Source organism: Podarcis vaucheri (genome assembly GCF_965113315.1).
Source record: "Podarcis vaucheri genome assembly, chromosome: 13".
Lineage (NCBI taxonomy): Eukaryota > Metazoa > Chordata > Lepidosauria > Squamata > Lacertidae > Podarcis > Podarcis vaucheri.
Window position 1 is genome coordinate 6,366,372 of NC_138751.1, and position 20,534 is coordinate 6,386,905.

Sequence of the window (20,534 nt, forward strand, 5' to 3'; positions counted from 1 at the left end):
CAGCGAAGCCGGAGGAGGAACAGAAGGGTCTCCTTCTGTTCCTTCTCCAGCTTCGCTGAAGGGCGCTTCGCCTTCTCCCTCTCTGCGCAGAGAGAGAAGGCACAGCGCCCCTTCAGCGACGCGCCTGTCCTGGCTTCTGCTTTAGCCCTGCGCAGCCTCTTCGGGCAGGGGGAGCCTTCATCCCGCTGCCCTGAAGAGGTTTGGCGCAGTTATCCCAGAAGCCAGAACAGCCACACGGTATCCCAGAAGCCAGATCCCTCTTGCTGTTCTGGCTTCTGGGGTTCAGAATAAGTTTTTCTTGTTTTCCGCCTCCCAAAACTAGGTGCGCCCTATGGTCCGGTGCGCCCTATGGAGCGAAAAATACGGTAATCTGTTCCAGGCTTTTAAAAACAACCCCTAAAACAGTAATTTAACATGAATTTTACTAACGAGAGACCGTTGATCCATAAAATGAAAGCAATAATTAATATACTGTAGTATAAAAAAGACAGTATTGTAGATAATAAAAATTCAAGTTTTGGCTTCTTCTTACCTGCACTGATGATAGTCATTGTTTGGATGGGGGGCTTTTATCCATTTCTGCAGTCACACAATCAGTCAGTAGCTGAACTGGGTCCCACACAGTGACAAAAACGGCCTAAACGGACTCAGCTCAGTATACCTGAAGGAGCATCTCCACCCTCATCGTTCTGCCCGGACACTGAGGTCCAGCGCCAAGGGCCTTCTGGGGGTTCCCTCCCTGTGAGAAGTGAGGTTACAGAGAACTAGGCAGAGGGCCTTCTCAGTAGTGGCGCCTGCCCTGTGGAATGCCCTCCCATCAGATGTTAAGGAAATAAACAACTATCTGACCTTTGGAAGACATCTGAAGGCAACCCTGTATTGGGAAATTTTTAATGTCTAATGTTTTACTTTCTTTTATGTGCTGTATGCTACCCAGAGTGGCTGGGGAAACCCAGCCAGATAGGTGGGCTATAAATAACAAAAATATTATTATCATTATTATTATTACAAGATGTGTATTGGATGTTGCCTCTCTCATGTACAGTGGTACCTCTAGTTACGGACTTGATCCATTCTGGGGTGCCATTTGCACCCCAAAAAGTCAATAACTAGAGCGCTGTTTCTGGGCATGCGCAATAGAGCGTTTCTGCACATGTGGCGAAAAAGACGCAACATGAACCTAACGCAACACGAGGTATTACTGTACAGTATACAGTGGTACCTCAGGTTAAGTACTTAATTCGTTCCGGAGGTCCGTTCTTAACCTGAAACTGTTCTTAACCTGAAGCACCACTTTAGCTAATGGGGCCTCCTGCTGCTGCCGCGTCGCACACTTTCTGTTCTCATCCTGAAGCAAAGTTCTTAACCTGAAGCACTATTTCTGGGTTAGCGGAGTCTGTAACCTGAAGCGTATGTAACCTGAAGCGTCTGTAACCTGAAGCGTCTGTAACCCGAGGTACCACTGTACACAAAACGCAGCCTGCAACAAAGCAGTAACACTGGACCACACTGCAGGGTAGTTGCAGACTGTATTCTTGCTCCCAGCACCGGTTCCCCAACGTGCAATATTAACCTCGGCCTACACTGCAGGGCTGGTGTAACGCGTTAGGCCCCGCCCACCTCCACCTGGCCAGGTGGGCGCCCTGCTCTGAAATCTGCATAAACTCCTCTCTCGCCCCACCCCCTCGTTCCTGATTGGCTGCTGCTCTACGAGGCCGCGGTTCCCAGAATGACCGACAGGGGCCGCTGTGTGGCTCATTTTGAGCGGCGGCGGCGGTGTGGAAACAGCGCGTCTCCAAGGTTTCCGCGGAACGCCAGCGGATGTGACGAAAGCGCCGGGGTGACGTCAGGCGCATCCCCATAGAAACGCGCCGGAAGCGCGGCGGGAAATAAAAAAAAAACCGAAATGCCCGGGCTTAGCGGCAGAAGGAGGAGAACCGAGCGAGCTCAGGGTGCCGCAGAAGCGGAGAGGGAAGAGTTAAAAGGGCGCATGCGCAGCCGGAAGTGAAGCCGCCGGAAGCCCGGCCGAGGGCTAACGGTTGCCAAGGGCAACGAAGAAGGGTATGACGCTTGTTTATTGGGTTATTTATTGCGCTTCCGTCGCGCTTTTCGCCCGCACAGGGAGCTGAAGGGGGCCGGGACGGTTCTTCTGCCCCTGCTCACCCCACAAGACACCCCGCGAGGTGGGCTGGGCCGAGGGGAAGTTGGCATGGAGGGCGGTAGAGTTGGAAGAGACCCTCAAAGGTCATCTAGCCCAACCCCCTGCGATGCAGGAACCGGCCAAGGAAGGAGAGCCCCCCGCCTCCCGAGGGAGCCCGTTCCTCTGCTGAATGGCTCTTAACTTTTAGGAGAAAACGAAGGTCCTCCTCCACACGGCGGCGCACGGTTAACCTGCGGAACTCTCTCCCTCAGGAGGCAGCGATGGGTCAGATTACGTCAAATAAACAAGGAATATTCGGTGTTACGTTGGAGAGGGGTGCCAGGAAACCTGGAATTACGTTCACATGTGGTGGGGGTGTAAATACGTGCAATTTTTCTGGCAAAAGGTGTTTAAGGAGGGAACACACCAACTTTCACACCGACTTGGCCTGGGCCTACTGCTGTTTGTAGGTCTCTCTGAATCAAGGCTGTTGGTCGTTGTTCTGCTTCCAGACCCTAAATCTCCCTTCCTAGAGAATTTAGACCGGCTCCCTCCTTGTTGTCTCTCTGCCATTGGCCTTTTTATTCCGTCAGGCCTTTGGAAATGGACTTTTTAAGGCAAGGGCAAGTGCTGCGTTGGTTTTCTTGTTGTTACAATCAGTATTTTTAATCAATTTCTTTATATTTTTCATTCCATCAGTGTTTAATTAATTGTTAATGGCTAACTTTTCTATGTTTTTTGCTTTTTCTGTTTTGCCTGCTTTTTTGTATTTTTATCTGTAAGCCGTCTTGAGTCTCAATCTGAGAAAAAGGCTGGGTATAAATATTACTACTACTACTACTACTAATAATAATAATAATAATAACAGCAACAGGAATCACTGGGTTAAAGTCCAGAGGTAGCGTTATTATCGATTTACGATGGGGTGGAAGGTTTGCAAGCTAGGAAGGACTTGCTCACAAATTTATTCACAGCTGCACAAATTGTGATAGCGAGGTTAATCTTGGATGGGCACCAAGCCGGGTGGCTTGAGAATGAGGCCGGGCAAATCGATGGCTGCCAATGGCTACTAGCCACTTTGCTTCTGCTCAGTCTCCACAGTCTGGGGCAGCTTCCTGACACCAGTTGCTGGAAAGCTCAGGAGGGAGAGAGGGGCTCTGGGTTCTGCTTCTTAGTTTCCCACAGGCATCTGGTTGGCCACTGTGAGAAGAGGATGCTGGGTTAGAGGGCCTCAGGCCTGATCAGCTTCAGGGCTCTTCTTCTTATGTTCCTACGTCACCCAGGGAGTTTCATGGGCGGAGTGGAGATTTGAACCCTGGTCTCGCCGGTCTTATTAATCTGACACTGAACCCTACTACACAGTGGTGGTGGTGGGAGCTGCCTTCATTGGAGGGAGGGGCACACAGAATGGAGGTGTGGTGGGCAATGGAGTGGGAAGCAGCTGTGCAAATTAAGCCAGTGGGGTAAGAGGAGCCAAGTGGATGGAGCCTTATTCTGTGGGGTCGGAAGGGGAGATGGGGCTGCTGCCTGAGTGCAGAGGAGGCTAGGAAGCTGTGGGTGTAAGAAGCTAGGCCAGGAATAGTCTTTCTGAGTCCTGGTTGAGGCATTTTTTCATTTACAGTGGTACCTCGGGTTACATACGCTTCAGGTTACAGGCTCCGCTAACACAGAAATAGTACCTCGGGTTAAAAACTTTGCTTCAGGATGAGAACAGAAATTGCGCGGTGGCAGCAGAGGGAGGCCCCATTAGCTAAAGTGGTGCTTCAGGTTAAGAACAGTTTCAGGTTATGAACAGACCTCCGGAACGAATTAAGTACTTAACCCGAGGTACCACTGTATTGCATTTCTATCTCAGCTTTTCCTCCAAGGGGCTCAAGCTGGAGTACATTGCTCTCCCCACCTCTTCCTAATTTAATCCCCACAACAACCTTGCGAGGTGGGTTTGGCTGAGAGGCAGCGAGTGGTGTCCAAGGTCGACCCCTAAGATTCATGGCCGAGTGGGGATTTGAACCCTGGTCCGGGGCTCCATCCGCTACACCAAACTGTCTCTTGCAGTTGCCAACCTCCCACTGTCGCTCACGTCTTACTTTTCCTTCCATCCTTCTGCTTTCTCTCCCCTCAGGCGATGGCAGCCATGGAGGAGGACGAGGCAGAAGCAATAGGAGGGGCGGCCACTGATCCCTGCGTCGCGTTGCGGCTCGTGGCCGCTGCAGCCTGGCACGTGGTGCAGAAGCAGCATGTCCACGACTTCCCTCGCGTCCTGGCGCTGCTGGCAGCCGTGAAGGAGGCGGCGCCTGACTTGGTGCACTTCCGGCACCATGCCAAGCTGCGGTTAGGCCTGCAGGCAAAGGTGGGTCTCAGGTCAACGTTTCTTGTGTGTGCAGATGTCATGCCGTGGCATTGGTAGGGTGAGGGGAGTTAAAAACGAAATAACCACTTTTCCGTTTCCGGCCGTCGCCACAAGAAGGAGGATTCTGCACGATGTCTGCCCATCTGCAATGGATGATATTGCTCAACTGCTCAAGTTTCCTTATCAAAAGGAGCAAGCAAACATATAGCACGGAACCAAACAACCTCAAAGCCCGCAACTCTTTCCGCTAAAATGGACTGATTCATCGCAAGACTGTTAGGGTGGAACCTGCAGCTGGTGGGAAGGGCATTGTTGTGGTCCTCAAGAAGCGTACAGGACAGCGGAAGCCAGCCACCTCTTACGAGAAGATCACCATCAACAGAAATGCCCATGCCACTCTTAGCAGCCTCCGCCACATCATCCGCAAGAACAACTACCGCAAAGACCTGAGCATGGGTGCTTTGCGTCGTGCCAGTGCAATTCTGCGCAGCCAGAAGCCGGTGGTGGTGAAGAAGAAGCGAACTCGGGCTACAAAGGCTACATAAAACAGTTCTCAGGTTATCCAATAAAGGATTAGAACCAGGGAAAAAAACCCCGAAATAACCAGAGTGTTTTTTTCTTTTATCTACCACTTGACTTGGGGGGTGAGACGCTTCAAAGCAGTTCACAAAAAGAATAAAACAATAAAATTATCAGTAAAAAACCCAGCTTAAAGCACATGTCAACATTATAAATATCTGGATAGGCTGGCTTAAACAAAGAAGTCAAGTGAAGGCGCCAGCCTAAGGTCCATATGTCTCAGTAGCCTGGTCAGTCTTTGCTGGTTTTCACTTATTATTACCAAATGGTTCTTTGATCTTTTCCTCCTACGCCTGTCCCACAAGTTCTCCCAAGTCACCATAGAGGAGATCAGCTCCCTTGACTTTCCTTTTTTTCTCTTGCATCAGGTGATCATGAACATGTTTCAGGAGCAGCAGCCAAATGGGAAGATATATGACGCTCTAGATACGTTCTTTCCAGAGGGGGAGACTCAGCCCCACACCAAAGCTGTGAGTGTCTGCATATATGTTCAGCAGAGACAGACTCCCCTCCCACCGTGCGTCCTTCCCTGCCATGCTCCTTCTAGGCTGCCCACCTTTCGTTAAGGAGCAGCCATCCCTGCAGTTGGTCCCTTCCCTTTCCCGCCCCGACCTGGCCACAGTGATCCACGTGACGGTCACCTCCAGGCTTGGCTATTGTAATTCGCTCTACGCGGGGCTGCCCTTGAAGCTGACCCAGAAACTCCAGCGGGTGCAGAATGCTGCAGCGAGGCTCCTCACGGGGTCTCTGCCATGGGAGCATATTCACCCAGTGCTATTCCAGCTGCACTGGCTCCCGGTGGAGTACAGGGTCAGATTTAAGGTGCTGGTTTTGACCTTTAAAGCCCTTCACGGCCTAGGACCCTCGTACCTACGGGACCACCTCTCCTGGTATGCCCCGATGAGGACCTTAAGGTCCATAAATAGCAACACCCTAGAGGCCCCGGGCCCTAAGGAAGTCAGATTAGCCTCAACCAGAGCCAGGGCCTTTTCAACACTGGCTCCGGCCTGGTGGAACACTCTGTCTCATGAGACAGAGATCTGATTTCTTTCTGCAGGGCCTGTAAGACAGAGTTGTTCCGCCTGGCCTTTGGATTGGAATCAACTTGATCCCCTTCCCCTCTTTCCTCTTTCCTTTTTCCTTCTGTGATGGAACTCCTATTTGGGGCCTTCCCTGGCTTTTTCTGGCCCATGTAGGACCAGTCTAAATAGTTGGCCGTGGTGAAGATTTGACGTTTTCATTCCCAAAATGTTTTTGATTTGAGCTACTATTGAAATGAGGCTGCATTTTAATGTTGTATTTTAATCTTGTTTTTAAGTTGTATTTTAATCAATTGTTTTATATCTGGGGTTAGCCGCCCTGAGGTCTTTGCTGGGGAGGGCGGGGTATAAATAAAATTTATTATTATTATTATTTTATTACTGTGGCCATCTCTTCCTTTCACCCCCAGACGCCTCAGGACATGGAGATGGTGCGGGTGGCTCAGGAGAACTTCCGGGATCTGGTGTTTGGGTTGCTGAGTGACCGCAGGGAGAGGGAGAAGTATGTGCAGGTGAGGCTGGGGGACAAAGTTGAGAGGAAAGTCGGGCTGGCATGCACTTGAACAATGCAAGTTTGGTTGTGGGTTTGCTATCTGTGTTGGGCAGAAGTCGGGACTGAAGGGACAAGCTCAATAGTTCCTCCATCCTCAGACACTATGATCCAGGAAGGATCGTTCTCTGTGGCAGCTCCTAAATAAGACAGCTTCTGGCAAATGCTGAAAACGCCATACCTATTCACCCTGTTTTTTTTGACATTTGAGGGTCTATTTCCAAGACCCATCTTGTTTTTGTGATTGCAAGCTGATTAAGCTGTTAATATGGTCTCCTGGTTGCTGTAACATGCCCTGGGACCTTGGGGTGAAGGGAGGGTTAACAAAGACAATGGTGATGATAGAATGGGACATGCTTTGCATACAGAACATCCTACATTTGATCGGGGCATCTTCAGTTAAGTTGAGAGATCGTGGAAAATATTTTTTCTACCCAAGAGCCGCTTCAGGAATAAGCCCATCAGATCTTTGTGGTCTCCCAACTCTCATCAGCCCCAGCTACATGGCCAAATATCAGGGATACTGATCCTAGTGCCACGACTTCTGCAGGCCCCCATGGGCCCCCCACCCGGTAACAGAAAATGCTGGGGCAGGTGGATGCAAATGGACAGTCTCATAGAAGATCAGATCCCTATTCTGAAGATGGGTGTCGGAATAGATCCTCGGTTGGAGGCAATTGCAAGCATCCTTAATTTTTTTCCCTTTTAGGAGCACCTGGAAAGGGATTACGGAGAAGCCTTTATGCAGGTGGTCGAAGAGCTCTTTCACGATTACCTGTGGCAACTGGAGAAAACCCTTCCTGAGCCCCATTTGCAGCAGGTACCAGGCAGCAGTAGCAGTAGTAGCAGTGGGGCATGGGCTGGAACCAAGTGGTGGAGGGCCCCCCGTGGCTCCAGGGTAGGGCACAGGCTTTATGGGCATGCCTTGGCCCTCACTTTTGCCTCCCCTCTCCCCAGCTTCTGGACACTGCTTGCCTCCAAGGGCCAAGCGGGACTCCCCAGCTGGACTCCAGCATCCTCTTGTGCTACCTCTCCGCCATGGGGCACCAGACCGCAGGTGGGTAAAGAAGGCATTTGGCTTGCTTGGCCTTCCGTCCCTGTGCATCCTGTTTGCAACCTCTTACCCTTCTTCCAGGACTACCTATGCACCCACCTTCTCCCCGCCTGTCAAGCACCCTAGTTCACAGTGAGGAGGAGGGGGAACATAGGACACTTGAGCCCTCCCAGGCGCACACATACAGGAGTAGTTCGCCCTGCGCCCAGGAACAGTAAGTGTCTCCCTGTCCTCCTCGTTTCCCTGATTCCCCCTGCCCCTAAACAGCTTGTTCTATCTTCTTCTTTTCTCTCCCTCCTTTAGGGATTCCCCCAGACGTCGACTGGGCAACCAGGGAATGGGTAGGTAGTCCTTGCTTCTATGAATCTCTCCCCACTATGTGGGCAAGTACAATTCTGGGAATTGAATGTATTGTTTTGTTTTCAAAGAGTTTACTCCAGCCTCCCTGCCTTGGTAACCTTACATTGGGCTACGCTTCCCATCAGCCCCAGCCAGGGATTGTCATAATCCAAAAGCAGCTGGAGGGCAGCAGCTGAAGAAAAACCATATGAAGACTCACTGGGGGGTGGTTCCAGCGTTTGGATTTTTTGCAGAACAAATGTGCAGATTTGACAGTAGAAAGCAGGGTTGGCCAACCAGGTTTTGAGGGCTGGCTGTTATCCCTCCTCCGTGAGATGCCTGTCCCCTGCTCCCCAAATCACTCCGCATTTTCCCGTTCTGTGTTTCAGTCTCCCGTTTCCAGGAACATCTCTCAAGGAAGGGAGTGTATCGGGAGCAGACAGGGTGGAGGGGCTGTGGCGTGGCGTAGGTTTGGAATGACCAGGGTTAGAGGAGCTCAGCAGGGACCTCAGTTCCCCCATTACCACCACCACCCCCCTCGCTAACTGCAGGGCCCTGACCTGACGGGCCTGCCCCCAATTTCCACATCCCTCCCCTTTCCAAAGGAGGGTAGAAAAATCCCGCGATGCCACCACATTCTCCTTGCATTGACCTGGTGAGAAGACGCAGCCCTGGCTATGCAAGGGAGCAGCGAAGGATGTGCCAAGTACCCACAACCCTTTCCGTTCTCTTTCTAGAAGTCGAGGATATTGTCCTGGATTCAAGCAGTGACGGATGCAGTTCCCCATTCGTCAAGGTGAGGAGCCAGATACTCAGCATGCTATGGGGGGGGGCGGTTTTGAGAGTGCAGGAGGTCAGGCCCAGGGCCTTGGCTGGTGAATGCTGAAGGAACAGCTGTGGGGCTTCTCTGAAGCCTTTGGCTCAGCCCCTTAATCCCCCCATCCCCACCTGGAGCAGCCAGCTGGGGCTGATGGGAGTTGTAGTCCAAAACCGAGGGCCCTCAGTTGTGAAAGGCTGTCATGCCGTAACTGTAAGCAAGCTCAAGCATGTGCAACTGAAACAGCAGCATCTTGCTTCCCTGTTCCTCGTCAGATTTTTGATTGCAAGCTCCTCAGGGCAGGGACCTAGCACTCTGCAAAGTACCAGGTGCACTAATGTTTAAATAAGGCTGGTGGAGATGGGTTGAAGGTGCCCCTTCTTGAGCTTGAAGCGGAGGTGTGCCGGTATGATTTGAAGGCGCAGCCAGCCAAGGCCTCTTCTCCCTTTCTCCTCCAACAGGGAGACTACCAGTGCACCAGGCACAACACCCTCATCCCCACGTTGCAGCAGTACCTTAGCAACACCAGGAATCAGTGGGTGGCTGCCCACCCCCTCCCTTGCCTAGGAAGGTGTTCTTTGCCACACCTTAACCTCTTTCTCGCCTCCTTCCCTTCCTCCAGGTGCGCTAGATCTTCAGGCTCAACGACATCCCATCTAACATGACATCCGCCCCGTTGGTCTCCTCTTCCAAACATGCCCGCACAAAGACATTTTCCGAGCTTTATTTTTGGTTTCGGCAAACAGTGCAAAAGTTTCTGGCGCTGTTCCACTGTTGTCTTTCCCAACCCGTCTTTGGCCTGGCCCACGGAAACCGCCTCCCCTGCTCCCTTTCGAGTTTGGTCTCGGGAAGGAAAGACACAAATTGTGCAGCGCAGAAGCGGGACTGGCGTACAAATACTGGAATAAAATAATTACACAGACGCACGTCTCCTTTCTACTCACAAGCGGAGGGCGGTCTGCCTATACTGGACTGAGCGAGGAATGCAGTGGAGGGGAGTACGGAGTGCCAGCCTGGCGTCGGGCACGGGGTGGATTTGGTCAGCGCCAGGCCTGGTGCTTGTAAACCCGCCAGCGCTCCAGCTTGCCAGCCTGTGCAAATACTCCCACTGGAGTGGCCCGGGAGCAGCCGCTGTCTCGTGGGGCGGAGGTCAGGGTTGGCTGGCCTCGCCGAAGATGGGGTTGGCTTGCTGGGTGACCCGGATGAAGGTGGTCCTGCGGCTGAGCTCCTTCAGCTTGGCAGCCCCCACGTACGTGCAGGTGGAGCGGATGCCGCCCATGATGTCCCGCAAGGTGTGTTCCACATCGCCCTTGAATGGCACTTGCACCACCTTCCCCTCAGATGCCCTGCAGGGGGAAGAGAGAGATATTAGCAGCTGGGCAGGGACTGTCCAGCTCCCCCTCCTCGTACACTTAGCAGGTAGAAGAATAGGAGGAGTTTGGATTTGATATCCTGCTTTATCACTACCCTAAGGAGTCTCAACAACTAACTAACAGCTAAAATCTCCTTTTCCCTTCCTCCCCCACAACAAACACTCTGTGAGGTGAGTGGGGCTGAGAGACTTCAGAGAAGTGTGACTGGCCCAAGGTCACCCAGCAGCTGCATGTGGAGGAGCGGAGACGCGAACCCAGTTCACCAGATTACGAGTCCACCGCTCTGAACCACTACACCACACTGGCTCTATTACTGGAGCTGCAGAGAAGCTCTAGGCCCCAGCTTCATCCAGCCATTTGGGGGGAACCATCCCTCCCTCTCTTCCCAGGCTTGACATCAGGCTCAGGAAAAATTCAAGCTGAGATTTTGCTTGAACCTTTGCTTGAACCTTCAACACCATAACCTTTACTAGAAATATAGGAGAGTTTGTGTGGCTAGAGCGGCAAAGAGGCATCTTGCCCCATCACCCCACTTCCTGCATTTCATTCTCTGATTCTGTGAGGAGCAACTCCCTTCATCTCTTGCTATTGGCCATGCTTGCTGTGGCTGATGGGAGCTGCCAGAGTTTTCCCACTCGTGCATCACAGCAAGGATGCTTCTGGGTTAAAAATGCCACGACAACTTGTGCCATGATCACAAGACTCCTTGCCTTCCCTGCTTTTCCACCTGATGACTGCCTCCCTAGACCTTGTGAGGTTTCCTCCCAGCCTGACTGACCTTTCCCTTTCCCTCACAAAAGCTGTCCTGTGCTCTGTTACTGACATGCCCTTGTCTGGCTCTTAGCGATCAGATTTCCACCCAAGAGACTACAGTTGTGCTTTTGTTCCCTCTACAGTCCTGCCTTGGTTCTCGAACAGAATGCATTCCGGGAGTCGGACTCCTGGAACCGTTCGAAAACCAAGGTGTGGCTTCCAGTTGGCTGCAGGAGCATCCTTCAGCCAGTCGGAAGCCGCGCCAGATGTTTTGCTTCCAAAAATAGTTCAAAAACTGGAACACTCCCAGGTTTCAATCGGGAGCCGATTTGTTCGGGAACTGAGGCGTTTGAGATCCAAGGTATGACTGTACTTGAGATGCTCAGGCATTTGGGTTGATACTTATGTAGCCCAAACAGCAACACCTGCGTGCAAGGAAGAGGTATTGGCAGACTCGGCCTGGCAGAAATAGGAAAAATCTGGAGTGGGGAAACGTTCCACAGCTCACCACCATTTTGTGGGCCACAGCTACCAACGAGGACAATGTGCTCGGCGGCTGCGGAACATTGGCTGATTTTTATTTCAGGAAATTTATATACCGCGTGATCATAAACAAAAAACGGTGGTTTACAAAACGAATAAAGTCATTGGTAAAAACAGCTATTCAAAACATTCAAAAGCTAATGAAAATCAGCAATAAAAACATATTAAAACTCATGTCAATGGTCTGCATGCCCTGCAAGGCTTGCCTAAACAAAAATGTGTTCAGCAGGTGCCATAAAAAGTACAGTGGAGGCAGCTGCCTGTTGTTCAAGAGGCAGGGAGGTCCAAAGATCCATTTCCTACCTACGCAGGTGTTAACGTGGTACCCGTAGCAGTGCCGATTCTGCCGACAGAAGTGGTTGAGTGGGCGTAATGCTTTTTTGTGTTTTAATATTCTGTTGGCAGCCGCCAAGAGTGGCTGGGTCAACCCAGTCAGATGGCTGGTGCCTAAGGAATAAATTATTATCTTATTGCCCTAGAATCATAGAATCATAGAGTTGGAAGAGACCACAAGGGCCATCGAGTCCAACCCCCTGCCAAGCAGGAAACACCATCAGAGCACTCCTGACATATGGTTGTCAAGCCTCTGCTAAAAGACCTCCAAAGGAGGAGACTCCACCACACTCCTGGGCAGCAAATTCCACTGTCAAACAGCTCTTACTGTCAGGAAGTTCTTCCTAATGTTTAGGTGGAATCGTCTTTCTTGTAGTTTGGATCCATTGCTCCGTGTCCGCTTCTCCGGAGCAGCAGAAAACAACCTTTCTCCCTCCTCTATGTGACATCCTTTTATATATTTGAACATGGCTATCATATCACCCCTTAACCTCCTCTTCTCCAGGCTAAACATGCCCAGATCCCTTAGCCGTTCCTCATAAGGCATCGTTTCCAGGCCCTTGACCATTTTGGTTGCCCTCCTCTGGACACGTTCCAGTTGGTCAGTGTCCTTCTTGAATTGTGGTGCCCAGAACTGGACACAGTACTCCAATCGGAGTGCTTTACTCTGCAACATTTTACACAGAGTAGTGAATGTGAACTGGGTAACGGAAGGGGGAAAGGAGTGAGCACAAACACTCATTTCTGCCACCGTACCTGTATTCTGCCACGCCCCCAGCATACTTCTTCATGGCCACCTCTGAGCTCATGCCGTAAAAGAGCTTGTACTGCTTGCCTTCCTTCTCAATGAGCTCCCCGCCGGATTCGGTGTGCCCTGCCAGCATCCCCCCCAGCATGACGAAGTCCGCGCCGGCACCTGCACCCACAACGGAATTGGGAGGCGTGTGAGACAGGCGGCTTTAGCTGCGGGACCCTGAGAACCTCTCGGGGTTCTGCCGCCACCCCGACAGATGGACCCAGGGAAGTTGGAAGAACGGGAGTTTTAATTTTTACCAAAAGCCTTTGCAACGTCTCCTGGGCAGCTGCAGCCTCCGTCCTGCAGGAGAGAGGAGGGCGGAAGGACAATCTCTGCATTCCTCGTTCAGTCTCCCTACGGCTGCCATCCTAAGCGCCTGCCTTCTCTTAGCAAAAGGCTTGGACGAGCCACTAGTCCTCACGCCTGGAAAGCCTGTGCTTAAGAGGTCAGAACCAGCGGCGCAGCTGTCCTAGAGTTATTAAACCGGATCATACCCTCTGCAGCGGTCAGGGCTGTCCTCCCAAGACCCCCTGTAAAATGGCGGCCAATTGAGGGGGCAGGGAAATGGAACGCTCGCCGTACAGACAGGAAAACGTGGGGTTTGCCTGGATGCTTTCTCGTGCCACTGGGAAGAGAAAAAGTTGGATCCCAGGACAGATTTTTGAAACAGGCCCCACAGGTGCTGCTAAGACTCCAGCTCCTTCAGCCCCCGCCAATACAGCCACAGGCAGGAATGATGGGAATTGTAGTTCAAGAACAATGGGTAGGCAGAGCTCCAAAGGGGCTCCGGCATAGTTAAGGCTCCTGTCACCCCTTGGTCCACTGGACCTGGCAAGGGAGGAGACGGGCGTCTCACCGAGATGATGTGTCCATTGAGGCCGTGGGCGGCGTCGGCACATTCCATGACAGCGCTGAGCTGGGGGTAGCCGACCCCCGTCTTCTTCCGCGTGGTACAAACCGAGCCTGAGAGGAGACAAGGCAAGTGGTTTATATATATAATTTTTATTAACTTTTCTGTTTTGCGGTTTAAAATGCTCATTTTACATCCTTAAGATACCAACGACTTCCCTTCTCTTTCCATGGTTCATTTTACAGATCATAAAAACTTATTTACACTGTTGAATTTATCTTAATGCTGCCAGCGTTTTCAGCTGTGCACAATTATTTCCCATATATTCAATAAACGTTTTCCAATCTTCTCTAAATGTATGTTCTTCTTGTTCTCGTATTCTATATGTTAAATCTGCAAGCTGTGCATATTCTGTCAGCTTAAGTTGCCATTCTTCTTTAGTTGGCACCTCGCTCGTTTTCCATTTTGGGGCTAATGAAACACGGGCTGCAGTAAATAACCTTTTTTGACACCTGGGAATTTCAGTCTGAATTATCCCCAACAGAAAGGACTCTGGGTTTTTTTTTGGGGGGGGGAGTAAACTTTGAGGGGGGACAGTGCTTTTTCCCCAATTCATTATGGATCACTTCACAATACATTTTTACCCTTTGCAAGTGGTTTAACCTAGCCAGCCTGCCGTTTCAGAGGGACGGAGAGAGTTGGGGCAGGACAGGACTTGAAAGACCTCCTGTCGTCCCTCGACTGAGATTCGACGTGTGCCCCCACTCCCAGGACAGACGGCCGCCCAGGCTCTGTTTAAAAAAGAGCACCATTTAAAAGGTATGGTTGAGGCAGTTGGGTGTGTTTAGTCTGGAAAAGAGGAGACTGAGGAGAGATATATTTGATCAAGGGCTGTCACACGGAAGATGGGGCAAGCTTGTTTTCTCCCACTCTGGAGGGTAGAACCCAAACCAATGGCACAGGAGGGGGCAAATCCTGATAAAGATCTAGCTAGTGGGGTCAGAAAGATTCTCCACGCCTGCCCTAAAGGACCTCTTCTGCCTAACAACCTATCCAACCTTAAGAGCATAATCACTGAATAAATAAGGGTCCCTTCAGTTTAACACAAGACTCCTGCCATAACCCCAAGATGGATCTGGCCCCAAAGTTCACCCACCCTTCTGCGCTTACCTGGGCCAATCCCCACTTTGATTATATCAGCTCCTGATAAGATTAGCTCTTCCACCATCTCCCCTGTCACCACATTTCCAGCCTGGTGAAGAGAAAAAAAAGTCTGACTTGTAGGACCAAAGAGCTTGGCTTGGCTGAAACATGCAATGGTAGGATATATGGGTGAAATTCTGAAGGCTCCAAGACCAAGGCTACAGCATGGTGTGGAAATAATGTGAGGGATATGAAAAAAATAGAGGGACGTGGTGAGAAAACATAGACAGCCTTGCCATATACAGTGGTACCTCGGGTTACATACGCTTCAGGTTACAGACTCCGCTAACCAGAAATAGTACCTCGGGTTAAGAACTTTGCTTCAGGATGAGAACAGAAATCGTGCAGCAGGAGGCCCCATTAGCTAAAGTGGTGCTTCAGGTTAAGAACAGTTTCAGGTTAAGAATGGACCTCCAGAACGAATTAAATACGTAAGCAGAGGTACCACTGTAGTCCTATACAGTGGTACCTCGGGTTACAGATGCTTCAGGTTACAGATGCTTCAGGTTACAGACTCCGCTAACCCAGAAATAGTACCTCAGGTTAAGAACTTTGCTTCTGGGTGAGAGCAGAAATCATGCTCCGGCGGCATGGCGGCTGTGGGAGGCCCCATTAGCTAAAGTGGTACCTCAGGTTAAGAACGGTTTCAGGTTAAGAACGGACCTCCAGAACGAATTAAATTTTTAACCCGAGGTACCACTGTACGTTCTGGTAACCTCCTGTCTTGACTACTGCAATACACTCCACTTAGGGCTACCCTTGAAGACTGTCCAGACACGGCAGAAATATCGGGAGTAAAATAAATAAGGAAGAGCCTTGCAGGATTGGGCTGAAGGCCCATCAAGTCCTTCCAGTGGCGAAGTGGATGCTGCAAAGGGAAGCCCAAGAAAGATGAAACATACAATGATGGTGTGATCCGGAAACCGCTTGCGCACATCCTTCAGGAACTGGACAAAGTGCTCTGAGTATCCATTAGCCACGTCCAGGCAGATGTAGCGCACCTGCGGCACCGTCTCCAGGATCTGTTCCAGCTGCTCAAAGTCGGAGGGGCCGGTGCCTGAACTGGCTGCCACGTTCTGGGGAGAAGGACCAGGACAGATGGTAAAGAACTAGGCAGAGAGGAGACGGGATTGCCCTCTTCCCCAGGGCAATTTGAGACGTGGGGGCGACTCAGCGGATGACCCAGGGGAGCAGCTCATGTCAGGTGGCCTGAAGCCCAAGCGAGGGGGACAACATTCACTCACCAGCAGGCATTCTGGGTTCTCCGCTGCAAACGCTTTCCACTGGTCCAGACTGTAGTGTTTGTGGATAGTGGTGAAGAGAGAGAACTGGGAAGAGAGATTGTGGGGAAGCAGACACTGAGGAAACAGCCCTAGAGCAGGCATCCTTCTACTCTGGGTGTTGCTGAGACTACAACTCCCATCATCCAGTCAGCTTGGGCCAATGGTCAGGGATGGTGGGAGTTGGAGTCCAGCATCTTCTGGGGGGCACCCAAGGCTGAAAAACATTGCCCTGCAGCTACCACCAAATGGGGATCAGGTATTACATTTCCCGTCTTCCCTCTATCCACCTTTACTGCTGATCAGGTGAACTCCGTTAAGGAACCGGGTGAACCTGTGATCTCCCTGTGAACCACCCTGAGATAGTCCAAGGGAAGGCGCTATACAAATTAATTAAATAAATAACCAGTGATCCCAAAGCTGAACACCTTGCCAGGGCTAGCAGGGAGCAGCGCCTCTGCCAAAGCAGGAAGCCCTTGCAGCACCCGGGTGACCAGGCCGCCTCGACAGCCACCGTACCTTGCAGAGGACCTTGGCCATCTCAAAGGTGCCCACCGTGTCCATGTTGGCAGCAATGATGGGGATCCCTGTGTACGTCTGCTTGGAGTTACGGAATATGAAGGACCTCATGAGATCCACCTGGCAGGGAAGGAAACCAAGATATGGTGGTGCCTCGCAAGACGAAAAGAATCCGTTCTGTGATTCTCTTCGTCTAGCGGTTTTTTTGTCTTGCGAAGCAAGCCCATTGACGGATTAGCGGATTAGCGCTATTAGCGGCTTTTAGCGGCTTATCTGCTGATCGGATCAGCTGATAAGTGGCTTAGCGGCTTAGAAAAGGGGGGGGGGAGAGAAGAAAAAACCCAGCAGGAACTCACAAGACATTGTCGTCTTGCGAAGCAAGCCCATAGGAAATTCGTTTTGCGAAGCACCTCCAAAACGGAAAACCCTTTCGTCTAGCGGGTTTTCCGTCTTGCGAGGCATTCGTCTTGCGGGGCACCACTGTAAAAGGTATAGGGCTGCAAGAGTGATATGGCCTGGGAGTCACTGCTCCTAACTTCTGAGGTGTCACATGAAGGTACAGTGGTGCCTCACAAGACGAAAATAATCCGTTCCGTGAGTCTCTTCGTCTAGTGGTTTTTTCGTCTTGCGAAGCAACCCTATTAGCGGATTAGCGCTATTAGCGGTTTAGCGGCTATTAAAGGCTTAGCGGCTTAGCGGCTAAAAGGCTATTAGCGGCTTAGAAAAAGGGGGGGAAAGCGAAAAAAATCGCAAGACTCGCAAGACGTTTTCGTCTTGCGAAGCAAGCCCATAGGGAAATTCGTCTTGCGAAGCGCATCGAAAAACGGAAAACCCTTTCGTCTAGCGGGTTTTTCGTCTTGCGGGGCACCACTGTAGAAACTAGTGTCTCCCAGTAGGGAGCAGCAGGGGGGGGACGTGTTTCTCCCCTCTTCTGTTGTGGCTTTAACCAAACGTCCTGTAGTACTCGCCCGTAAGGCAGCAATCTGATAAATCGATGATTCAGCTTAAGCTTTACCTGCAGAAAGTGTTGTCCCTGATATCCCCATTCCTCAGGATGGAGGACCGGGATGCAAATATCAGGTCCAAGCTAAGCATGAGGTGTGAGGGTGCCGATGTCTTTTATTTAAAAAGGTTACTAGCCCTCATGGCTTCAAAGCAAACATCTGTGAGCCAGTGTGGTGAAGTGATTAAGAGCGGTAGTCTCGTAATCTGGGGAACTGGGTTCGATTCCCCGCTCCTCCACATGCAGCTGCTGGGTGACCTTGGGCCAGTCACACTTCTCTGAAGTCTCTCAGCCCCACTCACCCCACAGAGTGTTTGTTGTGGGGGAGGAAGGGAAAGGAGAATGTTAGCCGCTTTGAGACTCCTTCGGGTAGTGATAAAGCGGGATATCAAATCCAAACTCTTCTTCTTCTGTAACATGACCCTGTGACAGGGAAGTGCCCCTAAGCCCGTTCCAGTCAGCAATTACAGCAAGTCCAGCCAGTGAGGGAAGGGCTTCAAATATCAGATTTGTCTCCATTTAAATGCCCTGGCTCCGTTCAGTGTCCCACACCTATGTCTCAGCAAACTGTAACATACAGGAAGGCATTGAAGCGCCATTCTCACCTCACTCCGAGACTTGAGTGTGCTCCGTTTCGGCCTCAAGAGGACATCCTTGAAGTCTAACTTAATGTCATTGTCGATGTGTGGCATCTTTGACCCCTTGGAAGGAAAGCAAAAAGGTCACACTCTGGGACACAAGGCAGAAAATCCTAGCCTATTCAACCTGAGCACAACTGTAGAACAAACTCTTATTGGTAGCGTTGTCTGTTTAAGAGACACATTTTTTTCCAAAGCCAATTTTGTCCATATTGAAACTGAAAATGGAAAAGACTTTCCTATAGCAACCAGCAGTGGTTTTTGGCATTAAAACACAAGTTATCTTACAGGCTGTGACTTGCGTTGCTTCCACGAACCACGGCTTGCTAACACTAACAGCTGTTCATGACCTCTGCTTCTGCCTCAGTTTCTCGCAGTGATTCCACGCATGCCACTCTGTGAAAAAACACTAGGCACATTGTATCTCTGTTCTCTACATCATGTCTGAGCCTCTGGTCACCAGTTGTTTGTCAAACTACAGTTCCATCTCCACCACCTCTTAGACCCTACCCCTTGGACTTCAAATACAATTAACGATTAAGACACCCCACGACATACTTCAGATCTGCCGCAGCACCTGCCACATTAAAACCTCCACCATCGTCTCCCTCTATGGGCTTGTCACCAGTCTTCAAGGCCTTGATGAACCTAGTCCTGAGCTGTGGCATCCAAACCTACCAGCAGCTCTTATCACTAACGGAAGCGGAGATGATTACAGGCTTTTGCAAAGACTTTGCACCTTTTATCTTTCATTATTGTTACGCTTCCAGAAACACCACCCCACATCCTAATGCTTGTTACGGAAAAATCTAGGTGTGAGGGTGCTCAGTCACCCAGGTCGTCGGGCAGAGCCGGCGGGTTCCTGTGGAATAAAGGAAGGATTCCAGCCACCAACCGGAGCAAATAGCTGTAGACCAAAGTTTATTGCACAATAGGTTCAAAGAGGAAATTTGAACCCCGAGGATGGGGTGACAAAGACTTTTAAAACTTTCCCACCATATCCCAGAATACAGTTCGTACAGCATTATTTATACATCACTGACATGTCACAAAAGGGGAGAGGTTAACCTTCGCAAACATGTCCAGAGAGGTCCTTGGTACAAGATTAGCATAGGCAGACATGGCAGGGCAAGACTGGGTAGAAGATTAGCATAGACAAATATGTCTTAAATACCCACCACCCAAAAGTACAATAGAAGTTCCTTTGCATGTCTGGCGCCTGAGGCAAGTCAGGTGATGAGATTTGGCTTCCCTTGGCTAACAATGAGCCCAGCAATGGTCACCTCTGGGAACTTCCTGGAGTCCTTTTTCAAGGGGGAAATAGCTTTGGAATGGAGGAAACTGGCAAAGGAGATGATTTTCTATTATTTTTAAAGCTAGGTAACTTCCCTGAGCTGTCAAGTTGAAAGGATACATTCAGGCATAATATCTGTAACATTTAACTTTAAGTTACAGATAGGTAGCCGTGTTGGTCTGCCATAGTCAAAATAAAAAAAAAAATCTTCCAGTAGCACCTTAAAGGCCAACTCAGTTAGTTCTTGGTATGAGCTTTCGTGTGCATGCACACTTCTTCGGATACACTGAAACAGATACACTGAAACAGATAGCTATCTGCCAATCTCCCATTCCCACCACCCTTCTGAGTAATACCCCTCCCCACCTTCTCACTATATAGAAGGATCTGGCAACTTCTGTTTCAGTGTATCTGAAGAAGTGTGCATGCACACGAAAGCTCATACCAAGAACTAACTTAGTTGGTCTTTAAGGTGCTACTGGAAGAAATTTTTTAAATTTAACTTTAAAGGTGTGTCCCCCCCCCCCCGCCCCGTAATTTCCGTAACATGCTATAAATGGTCAGCAGGTTTTGAAAGGGACGCACTTCCAGGGAAGCGTCCGTATGACTGACCCCAGCGTTTGAGCATGCCTGGGGGGCGGCCGACTCTCTCGAAACCAGTGGGGCGCCACTGCCAGCATCCTGGGACAGGGGCCCTCAAACCCACCACCTGGCCCCTCCCCCAGCAATGCACTGCCATGTTAGCAGGACTCATGCTAACTCTGCAACGCTGCCCCGGACCCCAACCCCACTCAAAGCCAAGGGGGCGCGGTTCACACGACGAATGTGGGGTTTGTTTTGGGGGGACAATTCCGAGGGGCCCTACTTCCGGTTCACCCTTGGGCGCCCCCCCCCACCGCGCGCACTTCCGGTTGCGGCTACCCGAGCTCAGAAGGCAGGAGTCAGCGCGAGGCTCGTTTCCACAACGGCGCGGTTCCACCCGGCTTCTCACCGCTCGACCACGCCCCCCCTTCCCTCCTGGTCCTTCTGAACCTCATCGGCGCACTGCCTTGTGGACCTTGTGGTCTTCTTCCCTCACTG

General features: G+C 50.8%; 2 protein-coding genes and 1 pseudogene across 10 annotated transcripts; 2 read left to right on the top strand and 1 right to left on the bottom strand.

Moving 5' to 3' along the window:
* The first annotated feature begins 1,934 nt into the window (after window positions 1–1,934).
* Window positions 1,935–9,791, top strand: TINF2 (TERF1 interacting nuclear factor 2). Of its 5 annotated transcripts, none has more exons than XM_082197832.1 (11): window positions 1,935–2,061; window positions 4,263–4,490; window positions 5,438–5,539; window positions 6,520–6,621; window positions 7,369–7,479; window positions 7,617–7,716; window positions 7,795–7,927; window positions 8,017–8,054; window positions 8,790–8,848; window positions 9,331–9,404; window positions 9,492–9,791. In XM_082197832.1, the coding sequence occupies exons 2-11, from the start codon at window positions 4,266–4,268 to the stop codon at window positions 9,532–9,534; spliced, it is 987 nt and encodes a 328-aa protein (XP_082053958.1). In that variant the 5' UTR covers window positions 1,935–2,061; window positions 4,263–4,265; the 3' UTR covers window positions 9,535–9,791. The 5 variants fall into 5 exon arrangements, with proteins under 5 accessions (XP_082053958.1, XP_082053960.1, XP_082053961.1 ...); XM_082197833.1 differs by having other exon boundaries at window positions 2,054–2,183; XM_082197834.1 differs by lacking the exon at window positions 9,331–9,404.
* On the top strand, window positions 4,561–5,082 carry LOC309518115 (large ribosomal subunit protein eL28 pseudogene; annotated as a pseudogene). The gene has a single exon. The product of its transcript is annotated as a large ribosomal subunit protein eL28 pseudogene (transcript).
* On the bottom strand, window positions 9,578–20,525 carry GMPR2 (guanosine monophosphate reductase 2). Of its 4 annotated transcripts, none has more exons than XM_082197818.1 (10): window positions 20,376–20,525; window positions 18,128–18,223; window positions 16,520–16,639; window positions 15,965–16,048; window positions 15,623–15,796; window positions 14,688–14,769; window positions 13,524–13,630; window positions 12,925–12,967; window positions 12,628–12,787; window positions 9,578–10,215 (listed from the first exon to the last, which is right to left on the bottom strand). In XM_082197818.1, exons 2-10 carry the CDS (start codon window positions 18,212–18,214, stop codon window positions 10,020–10,022), a joined length of 1,053 nt encoding a protein of 350 aa, XP_082053944.1. In that variant the 5' UTR covers window positions 18,215–18,223; window positions 20,376–20,525; the 3' UTR covers window positions 9,578–10,019. The 4 variants fall into 4 exon arrangements, with proteins under 4 accessions (XP_082053944.1, XP_082053947.1, XP_082053945.1 ...); XM_082197821.1 differs by having other exon boundaries at window positions 20,360–20,523; XM_082197819.1 differs by lacking the exon at window positions 20,376–20,525 and adding an exon at window positions 20,271–20,372.
* Window positions 20,526–20,534: the final 9 nt, after the last annotated feature.